Source organism: Hylaeus anthracinus, unplaced genomic scaffold (genome assembly GCF_026225885.1).
Source record: "Hylaeus anthracinus isolate JK02 unplaced genomic scaffold, UHH_iyHylAnth1.0_haploid 11985, whole genome shotgun sequence".
Lineage (NCBI taxonomy): Eukaryota > Metazoa > Arthropoda > Insecta > Hymenoptera > Colletidae > Hylaeus > Hylaeus anthracinus.
The window spans coordinates 754929-776593 of record NW_026534333.1 but is presented as its reverse complement, the minus strand read 5'-3'; the positions used below and the strand labels follow the sequence as shown (position 1 = coordinate 776593).

Genomic DNA, 21665 nt, shown 5'->3' with positions numbered 1-21665 from the left:
AAGGTTAGATTAATTTTTATAAATGTACTATACATAAATACTTAATTAATTCTCACAGAAACATACATCTCCAATTAATTTAATTAATAAGAACTTCGATTATCAATGAAGATAGTAAATTAACAGTGTACTTGCACTTGTACTTGTACATTTGTACTTGTAGTTCACATTCCATACATTAAAGCGGTATAAGTCTTGAATTTTTAAGTCATAAGTGTTCTCTGTTTCAAACGTAATTTTCTATTTTTCAAGACTATTAATACGTTAGTATGTTAGGCACAGATTACGAATAACGCAAACAATTTCATCACATAAAATCGTCCGAATCATATCCGCTATTCTCCGTGTTCGATATCATATTAGATGTATTGAACAAAGAATTGTAACTCCTAAAAAAGTATAAGACAGTCATATTTTTAAAATTCTTCAAATAAATAAAAGAAATGTATGACTTGCCTCATATCTGCTTCCTCTTTTCTTTGCTTCTCTTTTGCTTTCTCCTGTTCTTTTTGTTCCTTCATAAGTTTCTTTTTATCTTCTCGTTCGTTTCTGTCGCGTTGTTCTCTTTCCGCTCTAAAATTTACTTGTTCCGAACGTTTAGTTTTAATTAATCGATTGACAATACTGTTTATTCGTTTGGAAACATGAATTTTATAAACATCTTTGTCTTTATGAAAACCAACTTGACCTACTTCCATACCCTGAGTCTTTTTTAAATTGGACCACATTGTATATACTACATCAACATCGTTTATCTTATTACCATCGATACTATTCGCTTTTACTAATTGCGCGGCATCTTCTAAAACTGTACTCGGTATGTCGTCTATCGTTTGACCCTGTAAATTATACATAAATTTATGCATACATTAGTATTATTAACAAAATACAAAATATTTACCGGATGAAGACGAAGATATACATGCGCCGAAGAATATTTATCCACGTGAAACCAGACATCCTCTGGCCATCCCCACTTTATGAGATCTTCATCTATGGAACCATACATTTAAAGCACCGTAAATTAATACAGTATCATCTTCTATACATCATAGTTAACTAATATTTCTAACTCACTTTCATATTTATCGACTCCCATAAATAATGTCACTGGTGGCTGTACAACTGAAATTTTTAATGAACCATTACTCTAACCTTATTGTCCATCATTATACACATTAATTAATATCATAAAATAAGAAAACTGTTGAATATATACACTATATAAATGTAGAGTAAATGTCATGATAAATATATAAAGTGATACCTTCACTTGTAAAATAGTAAACCATTATTGCGAAAAAAATAAATTAATCACGTGTTACAATAATATCTGTCAAACTCCCAGTCGATACTAGCGACCACTAGCGACATTGAACCATGGAGTAGTTGCGCAGGAGGTAAACTGGCGCCACCAACGGACAGTAACAAATAACAAATTAATTATTATTATTACTGTAATAATTTATGAAATCTTCCACTATAAATTTATATTTAAAATCTTTATTAAATATTTAACAGTCCTTTAAAACAATATTAATTAGTTGGATATCGATTCATGTGAATGGCATGTTTTTCAGTATAATATGTTCTAATTATTCGATATAGTACAGGTGATACTTCTGGATCGTTAATCCAAACATCAGTAGATGTTGGAGTCTCCAGTATAGATAAATACACTACAAAAATTATGTAAAATTTATACGTATTAATAAGAAAAAAAGAAAAACTAATCTCACCTAGCAACATTCTAGGGTTCGTAAGACTTAACTGAACCCGCGGACTATTCATAATCGCTTTATAAATTGGACTCTCAGGATCGAGTCCTTCACCTAAATCCTGTAAACTACGCCTTCGTTCTCCGAGCAACCATTCACACTGGAAAAAAGTAAAATATTGAACTTAAAATTCAATTGAGTTAACGTGCCACTACTCACAGCATTAGTCTGATCATTTCCAGTAATTTTTAGTGCATCAATAATACTTGTTTCTTCGAATCCCATTTCCAGAAGTAATTGTACCGCTTTAGAATCGGGTTTGAAATCCATTTTCTTATAGCGACGAAAAATTTCTAGTAGAAGATCTACTATACTGACTAAGTTCCCATCTTTCTTCAAACTTTGACTTTCTGTATGATAATTGCCATTTTACTTAGGTACAAGTATGTACGGAAGTTGAGTACTGACTTCTAATGTTTAGCATAATCGTTTATTGAATTCGTTATTTATATATTGCTAAAAGGTTTATATAAAATAAAATACAATAAGACATTCTTGGGCAATACCTCCTTTAAATAATTCAATACATGTATCTTTTAAAGATTTCTTTCTGGCACTAGTAGACGAACTGGGATCTGCAACATATTTATCGGTATCTCTTTCAATAGTTAACAGGTCTAAATCCTCATCGTTATCATCATCGTCATCTGGATCATTTTGATGGTCTATTAGCCACGTCAATGCTTCTGTTATATTTGATCTATAATAAATTTGAAGTTTATTTTTTTTAACTTGTTATGACTCATAAATGCGGAATTAATGAGTACATGGGTTGAAGCATAAGTTTTCTTATTTTCTTTGTATGTTAATGCAATTATATTTTATAACGATGATCAGCGCATAACCTCTAATTCTATTTACATAAATATACACAGTGATTTCATGTATTTAATACAAATTGTATAGTAGTTTTTCATACAACATACTTTCGTAAACAAAGAGCTTTTAAAACTTTCTTATGAGAATAACCCATTTCCATAAGAGTTTTCACAGTATTTTGGTCGATAGTTGGTTTACATTTAGCTTTGAATTTTTCTTGTAAAATCTCGTAAAGCCTTTGCGTTTCTGAACTATACATCAAAATTTTTGCTGATGCTTTTACAAGAGATATCAAGATTTTCCGTAATTCGCTCTGAAGCTATAATGTAAAACTTGAAAATTTAATTTCTATTATATGAAAAACATTGTAATTAAATATACTTACTTCCACACAACAATCACTGTATGACATAGGTCGAGGTGGATTACATATTCGTAAATTACTAGTTACTTGTAATATTGCTTCTTCGTTTGGACCTTTTAATGTTTCTTCGAGCATGTTTTCTTTTACAGGTACTGGACGAATTTCAACTAATAGTAATGTATCTACAAAAGTAGAAGATCAAATGGACATTTCACGTGTTATAACCTAATATCTTTACACTGATAATTTACCATTTTCGCTAATTTCTTCGTCGTTTATATTACGGTCATCTACAAGTTGTTTAAACTTGGATGAATGTACTAAGCGGAATTGGAGCTGTAATTTTGTTTTATCATGACTATAAAAATAATTCACTGCAGCTGTTTTGATTATTTCTATAGTAAAGTCTGGTTTTGCTTTAATGTTTGTGATGTTACCTTCGAGGCTAAATAAATAGAAATCATTTGTTAGTAACAATTTATCGATATTTATGATTGTGAAAAATGATATACCTTATAACGTAAATTGACAAATAATTTTCTGGTAATACCGGTTGAAGCATTGTACTATTATTTTCCAAGTGGCCTGGGAAAATTACACGGTCAATTTACATTATTACTCATCATTGCTTGTCATCAACGTTATCAAACCATATCAAACGTCATCTCCAGTATGATAGATTGATAAGTACATAGGCAGAGGCAGATGGCACCATCGTCGACACGGAGATCCGCTGACCGAATTTGACATCTCTGTATTTACATTGGGCATGTAACCTTAAAGGGTACATGGGTTGATGCATAAGTTTTCTTATTTTCTTTGTGTGTTAATGCAATTATATTTTATAACGATATAACTTGTGCGATAACGATAGTAAGCGCATAACCTCTAATTCCATGTAACCTTTTCGAGGTTATCTTTGTAGTATCGAATAATATTTGATCTTATTTATTATTTAATGTTACTTATAATTGATATTATTTATTTCATTCAAATTTATTACTTAAAATTATACTGACATAATGACAGGATCGAAATTGCAGGAAATTGTTCAACCTTAACAACAGGAGAACAAGTAAATATTTTGTTAACGTTATAAGTTATCAAAATGGTTGAAGAATCAGGATGTGGCGAACTACAACAATTAGTTCAAGAGGAAGAATGCGAAGAACCATTAAGTCATGGTGGAGAAGCCACACCACCTTCGACACCAGCAAGGTCTAAACATCCAAGTAAAAATGATACACATAGTTCTCACGTATCGGTATGGAGCTTATATTTGCTTCTATATATTCGTAATTTCATATAAAATTAATAAATGATAACAGTGTAAGCTACTTGTTCCAGCAACAAATATTATGGGAAAGTAATACGCAAACATCACCAATTGTTAGCAAAGGTAGTTCTGGTCAAGCGACAAGTCAAGGATCTATGGTTTCTGGAAGAGCTGTGAATCTTTCAAATTATGGTAATCAATCGCGTCTAAGTTATATGAACGAAAAAGAAAAACAAAGACCAAATCGACCTGAACCTTCGAGAATTAATCGTCAACATAAAGGTAATTCTATAAGTTAGTAAACTAATATTTCTAAATGTATTTATATTAATTTTATTTTAATTGAAATTACTTCAACTATGAGTTTTATGCTATAAGTAATATCCGTATTATTTTTGTTATATCCTTTTACATCGAATTTATAATTTTTCATGCTCACCTTTTTAAGTTTGTACATTCTCATTACATCAGTTTGTTTGGTTGTCTTTTGGTATTATAAAATGAAGGTATGGCGCCATGCAAACATCATTGCTTTTTATCAGAAGTTCCTGATGTTCGGCGTATGGAACAAGCTTTGTTACAGCTTTTGGAAGATTTTCATAGCGGCAGTTTACGAGCATTTGGTGCGTTAAGTATACTGTTATACACAAAACATAAATCTATATTATTAAGGAATCTTGTAAATAAATAGTATTGATTTTAATTTAGGGAAAGACTGCAGTATGGAGCAAATGACTGAAATACGGGAGCAACAGGAACGATTAGCTAGACTTCATTTTGAGTTAGGTCAAAAACAAGAAATAGGTGGAGATCAATCGGATCTTCGTCATTCGAGTACTAATATGCGGAATTTATTGCAACGTCTCCAACAGCTTAGTGTTTGTATCGAAAAATTACACAGTAAATGATTACAAATTTTACATATATTATATATATATATATATATAAAATAGGTTTGATTGCATTGATTGATCTGCTTTTAATGCGTTAAAAACTATACATTTTCATGTTTTTATACATTGTTGAAGTAAATAAATGTTATTTTCAAGAACATATTTACATATCTATGTGTATTGAATTTAATATCTTATTTAAACATTTTCATAATATTTTATATAACCTTAAAATATATATATTTAACCATACTATTCCAAATTAAATAATAATTACATATTAAGTCTGTTTTGCGGAGGTTAATTATTGTAATATAATACAATGTGAAATAAAATGTTTTCTAAAATACTTTCTTGTTCTACAATTTACTTTGACTTTTATTCAATTCGATAAAATCGAATAATAAATAAATGTTTTACGTTTATGTTATAAATTATTAATATACAAAATGACCTGTTTTATGGCTTTAAAAATAAATACATAAATATTATATAATTATCGAACTGTTTCAATATGACTTTAATAAACATTATATAATTATATATTATTTAAAAATAAATGAAGTACGTCTAGAAGTCATAAACCAGTTGTTTTGAAATGTAATTATTACCTAAGAAATTCAACTACAAACTAAAATGTGTTCTTTTCATGCATAATAAAATCTCGAGTTTAAAAGAAGAATGCGTTTTACGAAGAAATTTCAAAACAATATCGTGCCCAATTTTCGATGTTCTCTGAACTCTGAGCTGCTTTTAAATATTCGGAAGTTTACACGCAGAGCGGAGAGCCTCATTTCCGTTGCCCTTATAGCATCAAACTATGTTTCTTGCTAGAGATTGATGTCATGTAATCTAATCATTTCGAATTTATCGTAGCAAAACTCTAAGGAATTGGATTCGTTATTATTTTAAAAGTGATCGTTTTATCTATTTCGTTACGTCTGTTAAAAAGGATTGGTTTTCAATGTTTGCTTTCCAATCGCATAATCAGGTTCGTATGCTACCACAAAAACGTATTAGAATCGTGTTAGGTTTTTTTTTAAGTTTATTAAATAGCTCACCATATTATTTTTCACCACGCAATTAAAAACTTTACAAGTGAGTCTTTTATTCAAATTTGCTTACGTTTTTTTTCTATTTCATAACCTCATCTTGTGACTGCATATACTGCTAACATTTATATCATTGTTTTATATTTAATTTTACAATATGGTGGAGATCAATTTGAAGAATGTTGTGCTATGATTTCTATGTATATATGTATACTTTTATTTTACTTTTGAAAAGAAAATGTAGAAAAATGAAATATTATAAAATCATCTATCATGATGTTACATTTTTAGGTGTTGTATCATCTGACACAGTTAACTTCAGCAGTAAATCCGAAATCTACAGCATTCCCAGTCAAAGTTAAGAGACAAAATGAATTCAAAACAACAACAGAGGACGCAGCTTGTAATAGTTTAGCAGAAGTAAGTTATTACATTAAAGTTATTAAATTAAATTATAAAATTCTAATAATAATCTATCAAATTTTTGTGTTTTATTTCAGGCAACAAAAAGTTATATGGAATTACTGATAAATAAATTGAGTACATACAATGTAATTACGCCGCTTGATATAAAAAAGAATAATGTTTGGGTAATATTAGATCAACTTTCTGCGAGAATTTTTAAAAGAAACATAGGAGTAAATAATAAATGGAAAGTTTCTTACATATCGGGAGCAAATTTTACAGAAAACAAACAAAGATTTCCTTGTGCACAACTCACAGAACCGATCATTTTACCTGTTATATATTTATCATCGAAACAGTATCACAGAACATTATGTTCTCTTTGTGTTAAAAACCCTTTCAATTATCATGTACAAATCCGTAGTTTTAAAACAAAGCGTAACGTAAGCGTAGAATTGGAAAGACAACCATCGATTATAAGCAGGTTCAAAAAATGGATTACTCATTCTTTAGAAACAGTAAGACAATATGTAATTAGTTTATAATTCAATTATAAATTAAATTGTATAAATATAAATGCCTTTTTTATTCCACAGAATACGCATGGTTTGAAAGAATCGGATCTCGAAAGAATGAAACATATATTGAGTAGTACTGAAGTGTCCCCCGAAGAACATAACAAAATCAAATCAGCTTTTATCGAAGGATACGAAGCAGGACTTCAACGTCGTGTACGCGTACGTTCTGTATGGCAAAGAACAGTACTTAATTTAATATTTGGGATTTTCTTTGCGCTAGCAATTTTGTATGCGGGTCTGTAGATTCAATACTTTGAAAAGCCTTATTTAAGAAATTTGGTATTAATAGATAAAAGCTTACTTTTTACAGGTTACAAACCAGGAAGTATATTTCAGTATCCCATGGGTCAAAAATCTGAGATTAATCCAGAAACAATTCAAGTAACTTTCAATGATGTTAAAGGAGTAAGTTATAGTTCTATGAACAAAATAAAAATATGAATATTAGTTCACCTTTCAGAAAGTAGTATACATTTTTGTATTTGTACAATTAGGTTGAAGAAGCTAAGCAAGAGTTGAAAGATGTAGTTGAATTTTTGAAAAGCCCTGAAAAATTCTCCGCGCTTGGCGGAAAATTACCTAAAGGTGTATTATTAGTGGGTCCACCAGGGACGGGAAAAACATTATTAGCGCGTGCAGTAGCTGGTGAAGCTGGTGTACCATTTTTTCATGCAGCTGGACCAGAATTTGACGAGCTTCTAGTAGGACAAGGTGCACGTAGAGTGAGAGATTTATTTAGTGAGTCATCCTTCATTTAAGCTCGCATAGATTAAGTTTGACCAATTTATTCACGGTTAATTAATTCTTTTAGAGGCAGCAAAGGAAAGAGCACCCGCTGTAATATTTATAGATGAAATTGATTCTGTCGGCGGAAGACGAACAAATTCAGTTCTTCACCCATACGCGAATCAAACTATAAATCAATTGCTTTCAGAGATGGATGGGTAAAGTAAACATTTTATCTTTTTTTTTTGTTACGATGAAGGTAGAGATGCTCCATCTCAACGTATAAATCTCAATTTGATTGTTAATTATAATTCTTGCGTGTCGTAACTTTACGCATTGGATATTGAATCTTTTTCTTTTAACAATAGATTTCTTCAAAACGAAGGTGTCATAGTACTAGGCGCAACAAATAGACGCGATGATCTGGACAAAGCATTGATGCGACCTGGTCGTTTCGATGTAGAAATTTATGTAACTATACCAGATTTTATTGGACGGAAAGAAATTTTAGATTTGTACTTATCAAGAATATTAACGCGAGATGTTGATATAGACTATTTAGCCCGATGCACTGTTGGATTTACAGGCGCTGATATAGAGAATATGGTATGCTCTTTTACACACTTTTTTTCATTATTTTATGCAGGGTATTTCTTTAACGTTTATTCACGTTCCTTTAACGTAAACATCTAGAGCAGCACTGTTCAAACGATATTCCACAACCATCCGCCGTTACCATGGAATATATAATACATACATCTGAATATATGCATGCGTGGCATTTGACTTTTTTCGTATTTTTAAAAGAGTCGGAAATATTCTAGATGCTCACGTTGAAGGAACCCTATATAGATGAGTAAAGTATTACTTTTAACTTTCATGTTCTACTTTTTTTTTCCTTATTCTCTACCTGTTCAATTTGTTAAAGGTAAATCAAGCAGCTTTACGAGCAGCAATAAATGATGCAGATTATGTAACCATGAAACATTTGGAATATGCTAGAGATAAAGTAGTACTGGGTCCAGAAGGAAAGAGGAGGATGTTAGACGAGGAAGCCAATCGTATTACAGCGTTTCATGAAGCAGGACATGCGTTAGTTGCATATTACACTAAAGATGCTGTGCCAATACATAAAGTTACTATCATACCCCGTGGAGCTTCTTTAGGACATGTAAGTATTACAAGTATGAAACTATAACAAAAAAACATAAATTTTACATTTACAATAATTGCTTACAACAAGTTACTCCTTGACTTTTAGACATCATTTTTACGAGACAAAGATGTATTTCATATAACAAAGTCACAGTTATTAGCTAATATGGATTCGATGATGGGTGGCCGTGCCGCGGAAGAATTAGTTTTTGGAACTGATAAAGTAACAACAGGAGCGTCAAATGATTTTGAAGTATGTAACATATTTTGTTTATTATATATTATATATTTTTCAATTAGTATTAATAATCATATATTTCCAGCAAGCAACTTCTATTGCTGAGCATATGGTCAAAAGTTATGGCATGTCAGAAAAAGTTGGTTTTAGAGCGTATTCAGATTCTAAAAAACTAGAATCGTATGGAACTAGCGAATACGGCCCTAGTACAAATGAACTCATCGACAGCGAAGTGAAACGTCTTCTACAAGTAAATTTATTCATTATACTATACCAATGACTCTGCGTATTACTTAAAAATATTAAGTTTTAAATTTCTTTCATTACTTTTCAGGAATCGTATGAACGCGCGAAGACAATATTAAAGGTACACGCAAAAGAACATAAACAATTAGCAGACGCGTTACTTAAATACGAAACATTAGACGCTGAAGATATAAAAAATATAGTGAACGGAAAGACAACTCGAATTGAAACTATCAATAATCAGCCACCAATTATAGATCCATCTTCTCATGTATTATAATTAGGATATCGAAATTCAATTTTAAATAGAGATTAAAATAAATTATTTGGTATATTATCACATTTTATGATAATACTTTATACTTCTTTATTGTATTACTTACGTTTTACAATTTGAAATACACGCAGAATTATTAAATTTTGATCAAAATGTAATGGAACTTTTCGATTTATGTCTTTAAGGTATGTAAGTTCAATCGTTTTATTTAATTACTTATATCATTAATATATATTGTGCTTCCTGTAAAAATTCATGTAAATTTAATTTTGATACAACTATCTTCTTTTTTGCTGAGATTCAATAGACTCGGAACTGCATAGAATTGCACTATGGTTGATGTGGTTGGATTATTTATCTTAGCTAAATCTATCGTATCTAACATATTTTGATTGCCATTACCAATTCGAGTTTGTTAGTTTTATTCCGAATTCGAGAATATTAGAATACGTTTTGTTCGAGGATATTCGCAAAACAAAAATTTGAAACTTATTTTCTTTAGATAAATAGTTTGTATAAAGTGGACTGCGTTCATAAGATGTAACATAATTTTACAAATTTGAGAAACCGATGTACAATAAATAAACTTAAAACAAAACAAGTGGGTGCGTGTAATGCCGCGCGTTACAAGTGTAATTTCTTGGACACAATGGTGAAATTTTATTAATTTTTCCCAGATATTTGGAAGATGATGCAAGGGACTCGCGCATCATCTTTAAAATATCTTTTAGTAATTCAAAGTTGGATAATTAACTTATAAAGGATCAAAAGGGAGTTACTTTCTCATATTCCTTTGCAACACTTTTTTTTTTTCTAAAAAAGAACTTTTATTTACAAAGCAAATTAAATTGCCAGTGACACTAGCACATGCAATAGGAATACCGCTTTCCTATTGCTTAACATAGTCCACCTGACATTCGACCATACAAAATGGGTAGAGGAATTTTTTTTAACGAAGCAAATGGATCTTGAAGAATCCAAAAAAACGATCCTTCGAAGATCGATAAGCCTCTGGAGCAGCGGTAGCCACATAATATCGCCAGGTCCACCTTTCATGTATCGAAAGTAATACGTATCGTTGAGAATAAACAAAACGCAGATCGTTTAAGTGTAGCAAGATTATTTATATTATTAATATTTGACGGAAAATAAGCAAGGCGAGTTTTGTTTTCGATAACTATTATAAAAGTAACTTGCAAGCATTGTACTTGTTTCATATTCTTGCAAATGTCAATGTACCTTAGTAATTGATGTATAGAACGTTCTTTAAATATAATGATACAGGCACATAAAATTTGAACAAATCAAATTAATAGAGGTTCGACAACAATTTTTAAAAAGGATGATCGATGGATCTTGTTTTATGAAAATTATTCCGTTCTACGTATTTCTAATAGTGACAATTGATAAATTATTGCATACTACAATTACGACATACATTTTACTGTTCTATAAAATTGTCCTACCCATGCAATATTATTAATATCCGAGTAATGATCCATTTGTACCCCATTTTTTTCTCCTTCGAAATTTGTATCGTTGAAAGAAATACTACCTTAATTGAAATTGCACTCGTACAGAAATATATTACGCCGCATTATGGAACTAAGTATTGATTTTTGTAAGAAATAGAAAATCACCGATGAATCGTAACGGATAATAACTTATAGATGGATGAACTTCCGATGGAGGCAAAAAATACAGTGCAAAGTTAGATTGTATTGTAATTTAGTTATACTATGCCCATTCAAACAATCTTGTCTCGTTAGAATATTTTCGTTTCCCTTCAAATTACATTGTATAATGCAAAATGATAGCCATGATTTCATATAGACAAGACTGTTGTTGTTATTACTTTGTTTAAATATAGCTATATCTATTGACTGTTCGTGTAAATATGTATGTATACATGTTTCAATATAATTTGTTTCTGCATTTTCATTTTATAAATCAGTGCTGTTACGTTACACTTCTAGATATCAGTATCAATTTTGACGATTTACTTCCATTCTCGTGTTCTTAATTGCATGAGCAACGTTCGATATTTATAATAATATGTATCGTAAATATCTATCGATGAGAATAGTTTTTCGAACAAACAAACAAAAATATAGTTATTGCACTAGTTGCATGAAAATGCTTCGATATCTGTATCTAGATAAATTTAAATCATTAATCGAACAGCACAGACAAACTCTAATTATACGATATAATATTGAATAATTCCTATCTAAAATCTTTTGTGCGTATAACAACAAGTAATATCGTAATACATGACTTTACTTACGAGTTACAAATAGCTATACTATTACAGAAATTTCCAAGATCTTCGATCATTTGGTCAAGTTAACGAAAGTTATTCATTTTGTGTAATAACTTTCTATACTTGCACGATTATATTCCTTTTTTTCGTCATTTTTTTCTTTTTCACAACCTGAAAGGTCGACGTTTTTTTTCCAAATCACTACTTGGTTCATCGGATGTTTGCGTCTGTACAATTCACAACTCGCCTTACAATAAGATTACCGTCTTATGGTCGTTCAATATTATAAAATATTTGCACTACGCATAACTCATTTTATAAAAAAAGTGTGTTCAATGTATTTCAGACTGTGTGGGTAGCCAAGTTTGGTTTGCTTATACGAATGTTTGTATTATGATTACAAAAAATGTTCATTAACCCTTTGAAGTGTCACTAATATTTTACTCTTTTCATTTCTAATTTACTTCGTTTTCGATAATGTTGAATCAAAATAGCCATAGAAAAATATACTTTATTCATATTTTTATAATACCTCAGACTTAATGTTCTGCTGTTTTTCAATTTTCGTTTTGTTCGTCTCGTTACTTCATAATATGCTTCATGATTATTTTCAATCGAAATGAATTTTTCTCCAAATTTAAAAAATATATTTCGAACATTTAGATTATTACGTTTACTCGATGTATGCTTCAAAAGGTTAATACAGACACGCATGTTGTAAATTTTAAATCATCGTACATTATTTAAATTCGCAAGATTCGACATTTTTCAGATTCCCACATATGTTTATTTATTTAGTTACGGTATGTGAAACGGCGATTAAAAACTGGTATTAGCAATGTAGTGCCTTGTAGAGTAATAGCATGAACCAAATAACGTTTTCAAAATTCTTTCTTAGTTAATTAAACATACCGAGAAACAAATACAAAGAAATCGATATTACCTGTACAAAAATGTAATCGTCAAATAAATAATTATCTTCGGTTTTTATTGTCGCGCTAATCTCTTATTCGGTTACTACACAAGTTAAGCGATATAAGAACAGAAAATTTGGTTCATGTTATTCGTATGTCAATAGTAACTTTTAAAAAACAAGATTTCACAAAAATCATACTATATAACATTTTACATGGTGTTAACTATTTAACGCCATATAATCCTTTACAGAATGATAATACAGAATTTTTGCAAATGTCGTGGGTGTGTGATCATTTGCGAGTAAACTACGTTTACCCCGTATTTTATAAAAATCTAATACTTAACGATGTGAAGCGCATCTTTAAGACTTCGACGTGAAAAATAATTGTAAACGATGAAATTCATTAGCCGCGAACGATAAGTACGTTACGCGGATATTCTATGAAATATCTAACTTTTCTGCTTCGAAAGCTAAGTAATCACGATGCGTAGGAATAAAAATTGATTAAACTATCCAATTCGTAAAATCCTCGTCGAGAGCGCCATAGAAAAATATAAATTGGCGGTGTACTTATGGTAATTCGAAATTCTTTAACAAACAAAACGACATACCAGGAAGATCCGCCATAGCAATCATTATTTCGTATGATTATCGATGCAGAATCCAGTACGGAATTTAAATGTACAATTTTAAATTTTCTGAAGCATAACTTTTTTTTTTTAAAAAAACACAAGTCCTCGAACTTTTAAGTTAATAGTCAAAATTTTGATCATCTTCGAGTGATCCAACGAATATATAAAAACCAGATCTGGAACAAAAGTTTGATACGCTATCTAAAAAAAAAAAGAGATAATAACAGGTGTGGCGAAATTTGTTGGGATCGCGCGTCAAAAATTAATTTAAAAAAAAAAATCAGCGATACGGCGCGTACCATACGAAAATTGGAATTTATTAAAAATACTGAGTAACGGATTTATAACAATTCTAAACACGATAGCTATTCGAACAATAAATTTAAAATATTAAAAAAATACAATTGAAAAAAAGTCAAGTAAAACTTTAAAATAATAACATTAAACTTACGAAGTTTGAGTACTTCTGATTTAAAATGTGATTTGCCAATTAAATAGAAACTTTACATTTTAAAATCTATAAAAATACGAAGATGTTAAACATTTACAAATTTATATACACACTCATTAACTTTTCTTGGTTTGAAAATGTATTATGTACTGGGTTCAATACCGATTGTTATGTAAAAAGAAGCTCACCAATGTCCAGCAGGTGATTCGTAAATATTTCTTAGAAACGCTTGAATAACAAAGTCGCAATAACGCGTTCTTAAATGACTTAGAAACAAACGTTTCGAAACGATGAATATAAAGTATTTATATAAAATCAACTTCCACTTATTCGAATCTCAAATGCTTCACAGCGACGATAGCTCTGTTTGAGCAACTTCTTCGTCTTTTTTCACACTTGCAAACTCAATGTTCCACCAAAGACACCTCAAACTCCACTGGAGACATTTACACTTTTAGTTTCACTAGTGGCAAATTTAAGAAATATACAATCTTCAGAGATTTACATTTGCATCACAGTGTTTTTTTTTCTTTTACTTACTTTAACGAATAAGCGACACAAGTCTAAGATGAATATAATTGGCAGTTACGCACTTTGTTTTCTGCTCTTTATAGATTAAATTGAATTGTACACTTATAACTGCTTCGAAGTTATTCTTAATTTACCGCTCAAATTTTTTAATATTTTCTTTTGTATCTGATTTTCCCATCGTGAGCTGCTCTCATCGTTATTTTTTTACGGTACTGCAATTAAGAAGATAATTGATAACATTAGTTCCAATCGGTATCAATTTTTCTATTATGTATTATATAGGCAGTAGAGTTTTTAATAATTCGAGAAATCGTCGAAAATTACAAAGCCAAGTAAATCATGACAAAACTGCGAAAGGAAGCAAGTCAAAGTTTTGCTATTGTAATTCCATTGAATATAAAATAGATATTTGTTGCGAAAGAAGATCAAATACATAATTATTTGATCACTGTAACACTAATTATTTGATATTAGCACAAGGAACTAAGACTTGTTTATCGTATTGCCACTATAACGCTTCGCGTATTAAAGTAAAATACTTATGCAAAGTATTATCATCGTTCAAAGAAGTCATACAAACATACGAGTTGAATTATTTTTTCAACCTTTGGTAGATCACTATGCGAAACTTTAAGATCCACAAATTACTTTTGCGTACGCTTTCAACGATTAGGCTCTGTCACTTCGTTAAACAAAGGTGTTAATGAATCAACGTCTTGCAATTCATCGAAATTACCAAGTGGGTCCAAATCATTTGTTTCTGTGTCAGTTTCTCCGAGAAAATTAGCCTCAAGCAAATCCACAACATTTCTACACAAACTACCAGAAGCAGACTCATTTCCATTTTCGTTATGTAAGTTCAAAGAATTAAGCGTAGGACTCGAAAGCATCGGTTCATTAGTCTCCTGATAAGTTTCTTGCGATTGAACTGTATGCAACGGTGTTGAAGGATACGATCTTGATCCGTTACTGTCTTCGGCGTAAGATGGTGTATATGTAGATACTGGCACAGGTAGCGGTGTATTGGGATAGGAGCGAGATTGTATTATTTTCTGTAAGGCTCCACCGACTGGAATATCGAGTACATTTGACGGGTCCAACATATCATCTTCCGATAAGTTTAAGTTTGAATTTGGTAAAGCATCCAACACTATCGCGTTACTTTCTATTAAACCTTCTTCCGTGGGTTGTTCTGGTAAAATTTGTAAGCTTTGTGTCCCGTCTTCGCCCAAAATATTCAATATATTTGTTATGTTTTCAGACGTAATTTCTTTATCGCCTATTAAGAAATGTTGATCATCCGACATGAAATTTGGATCAACGTCGTCAAGTAAATACGTCGAAGTTCCTTCTGATTGACCGATTGATCCAAAATCGTTAAACTCGCTAGGTACTGGTGTAGGCGCTATAGAACTGCTTGTAGACGGATTAAAACTCGGACTTTGAAATGATAAACAATGTTGAGTTGAAATAGGTGACATTAGCGCAGGATTGACCATTCTATGTAACGGAACTGATTGCGATCTGTAGAGTTCGTTGGTAAACTGTTTATTCCCGTGAAACAATTCGCTGATTTCTTGATCGGGGTGGTTCTTTTGATAAACATTTTTAATTTCTTGCAAATTTTCTTGACTCGGATAGTTGATCAGCAATTGTTTCTGTGGTGCTAAATCGGAAGATAAAAATGCGGCACATTGCGGTCCCCGTCCTTCTCTTTTCGAAGTAACAGACATTTGCGTTGTACCGCTGTCAACCTGTACTTCCGATGATTTTGTAGAAATCAATGACAACTGTGGTGTGGATGCTTGTCTAACTAAATCTGGACCACTCGTTGGGACGACGAAAGTATCGTTTTTACTAGTGTAAGGCATGCTACAAGATATCGAACGTGACAACGATTTGTGAGCACGTGCCCTGGAACTACTCGCTTGCAAATTACTTCTCGAGCGTGGAACAGGCGTATTACGCGGTGAAACAAATGGACTAGCATTTGCAGAATTAGACTTGGAAGCGCGACCATTAATGGGCGAGTGTGGTCCTGGCGATATCGGTGTAAAATTAAATATTCTACGACGTGTATTCGGACTTTGCGGTACTGTGTTAGCGATAACGTTTGTATCTTGTACATGTTCCACGACATTCGTTTCGAAACTGACTCTACGTCTGGTATTACTTTGATTCGAATGATTTAGCAATGTTGGTAATATCAAGTTATGTTTCTGAGTAATTTCACGTTTCTCGATGTTCTGCCTGATAATAGCAGCGGGTAATACATCGACGGGTGCATGCATGGTTCCTGCTTTTAAATTTTGTTGTAATATTAGTCGTAGTTGCGATACTTTGTCAGATCTTGATATTTGTTCGTCGATAGCGATAGCGTTAGCTTCCATGTCTGAACTCGACGAGCTACTTTGTTGAAAATACTGCAATAATTCCTCCTCTTGCTCTTGGGAATTGTTACCTCCGTTTAAATAATCATCTAAAGAGTCCGAATCGATCGAACAAAGCTTTTCAGTTTTACCTATGAGATTGGAATTTTCTTGCAATAATCGAATCTGATCTTTAGTTAAGATTGTTGATTCTTCCGTTGTGTTCAAACTAGGATCAAGATTGTTAGGACAACCGTTTACTTTAACGCAACTTTTGGAACATGTTGATGTTTCGATATCACAGTTTTTAGGAGGCTGATTGATAACAGCCTCGTTTACTTTGCACTTGGTAGGCTTCAAATTACCAGCTAGTATCACTGATATTTTCTCGGGACGTTGTATAGATGCAAGTTTAGGCAACAACGCGTTGGAATGCTCTACATTCTCTTGCATTTGTTGTTCCGTGAGTTTCGTTTGTTTCTCAGGGCTGGTCTCTGATGGCTGATTCGATACGATTGGATTGGCACGCTTTCTGGAATTTCTAGGTTTGACATCACGCTGTGTATTTACGCAGTTGGTCATCACTACACTAGGGTTGCTATTATTCTGTACGCCTTCGATCGATTGTACCACTATATTATCACAGTTGGATTCCAGAGAGATGTTACATAGCTGACTACTAGCTTTAAGAACTTTCTTCTGCCGATTGGTTACTACAGCAGATAAACTGAACTTAGTTAATGTGTTCTGTCCACTCGATACATTCGTACCTTGAGATGACTGACTGGACTTAGTTTTCTTGTTTCCCTTGTTTGCCCCAGTTTTATTATCGACAATTTTCTCTTTGTTCTGATTCTGAAACAGTTTTTACACATTACGATGTCTACGATTAGTATTCGCGTATAAAAATTATTTTATGTAAACAAACATCCTTTACATAAGTTTTATTAAAACATTTTCTACCTGCATAACAGTATCGAGATGACGATGCTTTTGATCCCTTATGTGTTCTCGCTGCTGTAATTTTCGTTGCAATTGTAACTGTGCTTCTCGGAGTTTTCCAGATTTTCCACTGAGAGATGTTCCACGTAAATCTGTAGTTGACTCTAAATATATAACATTATTTGTAACATACTTTGAATAGGACTAGCTTTGTCTAGAATATCTAAGAATTAACAAACCTTTAGTCGATGTATTAGACGTATCTCCGGAAGCACACAATATGCATATAGCAGCCAGAGATCGAGTATCAACGCAAAGATTATCAACAAGATGACGTGCTAAGGCACTCAAAGTTGGAAATTTCAAGCCCAACAGATTTTCTGCCCATTCTCTGATCAATGCAGACGCAGCTCCCAACATTTCTTCGGTAATATTCTCATCTACATCGTCGCTCTAAAATATAGAATCGTATTAAATTTTAACATTAAATATATAGTCTATTTTCAAATCCGTTATTACTGAAATTTTATCAATTTTATGTCTTACAGTTTGAGTTCCAGTTATATTAGGCAATGTCGGAGGATCCAATTTAACTCTTTTGCGCATTCCAGCATAACAGTATCGAGAATTGCCTCGCGTGCCTAGCCTGCGCGGTCGAACTCGTGGATATACTTGCTTCATTACTTTTCCAAAATCAGCCGTCGATAAGGGTTTCATGGAATTCCGCATACAGTACATGCTGTGAATAAAATAATATGACAAATTATAATACACTTTAGGATACAATTTATTGTTGACAACACAAATCTATGCTTGTTTATAAATTTTTACAAATTGATTTGATAAATCTATATGATAATTCTTAAGACATGCAAGATTTAGAACTCTTACTTATATTCATCATATACTTCTTGTTTTGGTAAAGAGACATCGGGATCTTCTTCCAAATGTGTCTTAATCCACATGATAGTTTGATGAATTTCATAGCGATTTCCTAACGGATTTAATGGTTGTCTCAAAGGATCAACGGTTCCCCCGGTATTAGTCAATGATAATGGAAGTTTCAGGTACAATAATAATTTTTCTTCTATTTTGAGTTGTTCAATTTGTGAAAAGATATCCTGAATGCGTGTTTTTGCGTCTTCGCTATGTACAAAAATCAATGTAAAATTAGCATAAACTCTTCCTCTATGTAAGATAATTTGAATTCCATGAATAATTTTATTCTAAGCAGTTCCAACTTGTGAGAGACTAACAAGGAGACATCCCCAAGCGTGACCCTGACTCTTTAGTTGGCTTTTACACAGTGGTAGATGATGCAAAGCTAAAACTAATAATATATAGTTTTGGGGGCAGACAGTTTATTGTTTAAATGACATAAAACATTGAAAAAATGGGCTACTGTTTATGGTTGATAAAGTGTAAGCCTCTTAATACAAATCTTCTTTTTGTTGTAGCCACTGGCCATGTCACAGTTGCTTCTGACATTAGTAGCTATATTTCTTGTGATGAACAATAGTAATTGTTTGAATGTTGTATATTTTATAAATTACAAATCATCTGCCCTCAAAACTATATACTATTAGCTTTAGTTCTTTGTTATCTAGCAAAGCTAATTAAAAAATAAGAGTAACAGTTGGGACCTCTCCTTGTAAGTTGTTAATAACCTGTTCAAATAGTTGATGCATGTATAATTAAATAAATAAATAAATAAATAAATAAATAAAAATAAAATTCATGTCACAGAGGGGTTAAGGTGTATTTGTTGAGAAAGATTGTATTTTTAAGTAGGCTTTGTATGTGGTATGAAGTGAGAGAAAGATCTGAATTAACCTGATGGTATCTTCGATCATAAGCCGAATTTTATCGTGCTTGGCAGCTGTGCCATGGTTGGCCAAAGCAGTGAACTTGGCCGCGATGATATCTTGAAGTAGGTCGCCGTCGTGGAAGCCGTTCGAAAATCTGCCGGCAGCCGGTCGCTGACTCGGTTGCACTTGCTTGTTATTATCGTTAACGCCGGCATTAATAGTGCCATCACCGTTCTCGATAGAAACGTCAGTTCGTTCCTTTTTGATACGCCTGCCGTCGAACACGCTTTCGTCGGCGTTAAGCTCGATTCTCGCGGGTGGTTTGCTGAGGCAGGGCTTCGTTTGATCATGGTTATCAGTACTCATTGTACCCCGTTACCGGAGGCGTTTCTAATTACGTCTGTAAAAATTTATCACCTCCCGTAGGATGCGAGTACCCTACCATTTTGTCAGAGTCAGCTGGACTACTTGTTAGCATTGCACTCCCGGTGATGGTGATTATACATGAGCGCCATTCGAGACCCTCCACTCGCGCGGACCGACAACTTGCCGAAGCGCATACAATAGAAGAATAACCGCAAATCCGTCATACCGATTTCGCGCAGAACCTTTTACTCGCGCTTTTTCCCATCATTTATTTTCCCATAACGCACTTTACGCACGACCCATGACGAACCTAAAACCCAGGATTAGTGGACGGTCTACCATGCACGAAAATCCGAGATGTGTTTGCGCGTTCTTCGATCGTCATAGATCTTGCGCTTCGTCTTATGGGAACATCGCTTCGTTTCGTATCGCTTTCTCTGACGTGTCATGGTCGCGTTCTCATTAAATTCATAGTCTCCGCAGAAAAACTAAACTACCATATTTTCCGATTGTAAAACAAATTCAAATATCTTGGATACAATCGGAAATAATATTGTAATCGTTGGTAAATTTCATACGAATTTTATTCGACGGTAACCACATTTCTTGACGTAATTATAAAAAATACAATTTTCGTCCGCTGATAATATTACTCGCTTTTCTTAATTTCATATTCTTTATTAGGAACTCTTTGGTTAGATGTATACGATTATAAATTGAATTAGTTTATGAAATATAGGAAACAACGTCATTGGTTAACGTTTCCATGACTTTGAAGAGAAAACCGTTTATGCATTGTAAACAACACATAAGGGAAAATACAAGGTGTCCTAAAAATGTTGTAACACCTTGAAAGGGGTGGTTTAGACGTGATTTCACACAACTTTTTCCTTAGCGAAAATGTTGTCCGAAGCTTCGTTGAGGAGATATTAAGCGAAAACCGCGCGCTCTGATTTGTCGGATTTTTTTATTAATATCTCCTTAAAGAAGCCTCGGACAACATTTTCGCTAAGGAAAAAGTTGTTTCAAATCACCTTCCGAACCGCCCCTTTCAAGGTGTTACAACATTTTTGGGACACCCTGTATAAAGTTATACTTCGTTCAGCGTGAACATAACCACGTGTCTGTACGTAACTTATACGGGCATTGTACTTCGAATTGCCACGAATAAAGACGGATTCGATACAATTTACACGAGTTAAAAATACATAAAAGTACATATAGAATATATTTATCGACCCACTATGCATCGGATGATACACTTGTGCCCGAAACATTATGGACCAATGAGCGTGCGTCATAAATCACGTGGTTTTGTTTACAGAATTTTCTCGTTGAACCAAATACAACTACAATTGTAAATAATTTCCATACATAAAAATAATTATTGACACCTTTTACGAATGGATGACATTATTAACTGTACCGTTCTAGCCATATTAGGTATTTCACCTTGACACTAACAACTGTAAACTAACATTTCATACATAGAAATCATATTTTGTTATCTAAACATAACATTACTATAAGGATACTTTCGTAAGGATTTAAGTAATTAAAGTACTAAAAACATATAA

General features: G+C 32.4%; 4 protein-coding genes across 22 annotated transcripts; 2 read left to right on the top strand and 2 right to left on the bottom strand.

The window, feature by feature from the left end:
* Positions 1-8: 8 nt before the first annotated feature.
* LOC128886663 (coiled-coil domain-containing protein 25) lies at positions 9-3674 on the bottom strand. 10 transcript variants are annotated; one of them, XM_054141749.1, is made up of 11 exons: positions 3474-3674; positions 3213-3406; positions 2983-3143; positions 2705-2916; positions 2285-2478; positions 1938-2128; positions 1740-1878; positions 1078-1125; positions 902-993; positions 457-839; positions 9-389 (listed from the first exon to the last, which is right to left on the bottom strand). In XM_054141749.1, the coding sequence occupies exons 1-11, from the start codon at positions 3521-3523 to the stop codon at positions 308-310; spliced, it is 1746 nt and encodes a 581-aa protein (XP_053997724.1). In that variant the 5' UTR covers positions 3524-3674; the 3' UTR covers positions 9-307. The 10 variants fall into 10 exon arrangements, 8 of the variants coding, with proteins under 8 accessions (XP_053997724.1, XP_053997725.1, XP_053997727.1 ...); XM_054141750.1 differs by having other exon boundaries at positions 1938-2006; positions 2286-2478; XR_008459895.1 differs by lacking the exons at positions 9-389; positions 457-839 and adding an exon at positions 1220-1405 and having other exon boundaries at positions 901-993.
* LOC128886676 (coiled-coil domain-containing protein 28A) lies at positions 3607-5292 on the top strand. Of its 6 annotated transcripts, none has more exons than XM_054141774.1 (5): positions 3607-3745; positions 4005-4225; positions 4309-4519; positions 4744-4860; positions 4946-5292. In XM_054141774.1, exons 2-5 carry the CDS (start codon positions 4070-4072, stop codon positions 5143-5145), a joined length of 684 nt encoding a protein of 227 aa, XP_053997749.1. In that variant the 5' UTR covers positions 3607-3745; positions 4005-4069; the 3' UTR covers positions 5146-5292. The 6 variants fall into 6 exon arrangements, with proteins under 6 accessions (XP_053997749.1, XP_053997751.1, XP_053997753.1 ...); XM_054141776.1 differs by having other exon boundaries at positions 3652-3728; XM_054141778.1 differs by having other exon boundaries at positions 3684-3834; positions 4783-4860.
* A 590-nt stretch (positions 5293-5882) lies between these two features.
* On the top strand, positions 5883-11748 carry LOC128886660 (ATP-dependent zinc metalloprotease YME1L). 3 transcript variants are annotated; one of them, XM_054141744.1, is made up of 12 exons: positions 5883-6121; positions 6474-6602; positions 6683-7105; positions 7184-7400; positions 7488-7570; positions 7660-7903; positions 7977-8109; positions 8260-8497; positions 8820-9062; positions 9153-9299; positions 9370-9534; positions 9619-11748. In XM_054141744.1, the coding sequence occupies exons 1-12, from the start codon at positions 6095-6097 to the stop codon at positions 9808-9810; spliced, it is 2241 nt and encodes a 746-aa protein (XP_053997719.1). In that variant the 5' UTR covers positions 5883-6094; the 3' UTR covers positions 9811-11748. The 3 variants fall into 3 exon arrangements, with proteins under 3 accessions (XP_053997719.1, XP_053997717.1, XP_053997718.1); XM_054141742.1 differs by having other exon boundaries at positions 5886-6121; positions 7476-7570; XM_054141743.1 differs by lacking the exon at positions 5883-6121 and adding an exon at positions 6241-6382 and having other exon boundaries at positions 7476-7570.
* Positions 10610-20754, bottom strand: LOC128886655 (uncharacterized). 3 transcript variants are annotated; one of them, XR_008459894.1, is made up of 7 exons: positions 19748-20753; positions 18806-19060; positions 18461-18653; positions 18154-18367; positions 17936-18078; positions 14613-17827; positions 10610-14535 (listed from the first exon to the last, which is right to left on the bottom strand). XR_008459894.1 is itself a non-coding variant. In XM_054141730.1 (7 exons), exons 1-7 carry the CDS (start codon positions 20086-20088, stop codon positions 14808-14810), a joined length of 3642 nt encoding a protein of 1213 aa, XP_053997705.1. In that variant the 5' UTR covers positions 20089-20754; the 3' UTR covers positions 10610-14807. The 3 variants fall into 3 exon arrangements, 2 of the variants coding, with proteins under 2 accessions (XP_053997705.1, XP_053997704.1); XM_054141730.1 differs by having other exon boundaries at positions 10610-14815; positions 15340-17827; positions 19748-20754; XM_054141729.1 differs by having other exon boundaries at positions 10610-17827.
* Between the last annotated feature and the right edge of the window lie 911 nt (positions 20755-21665).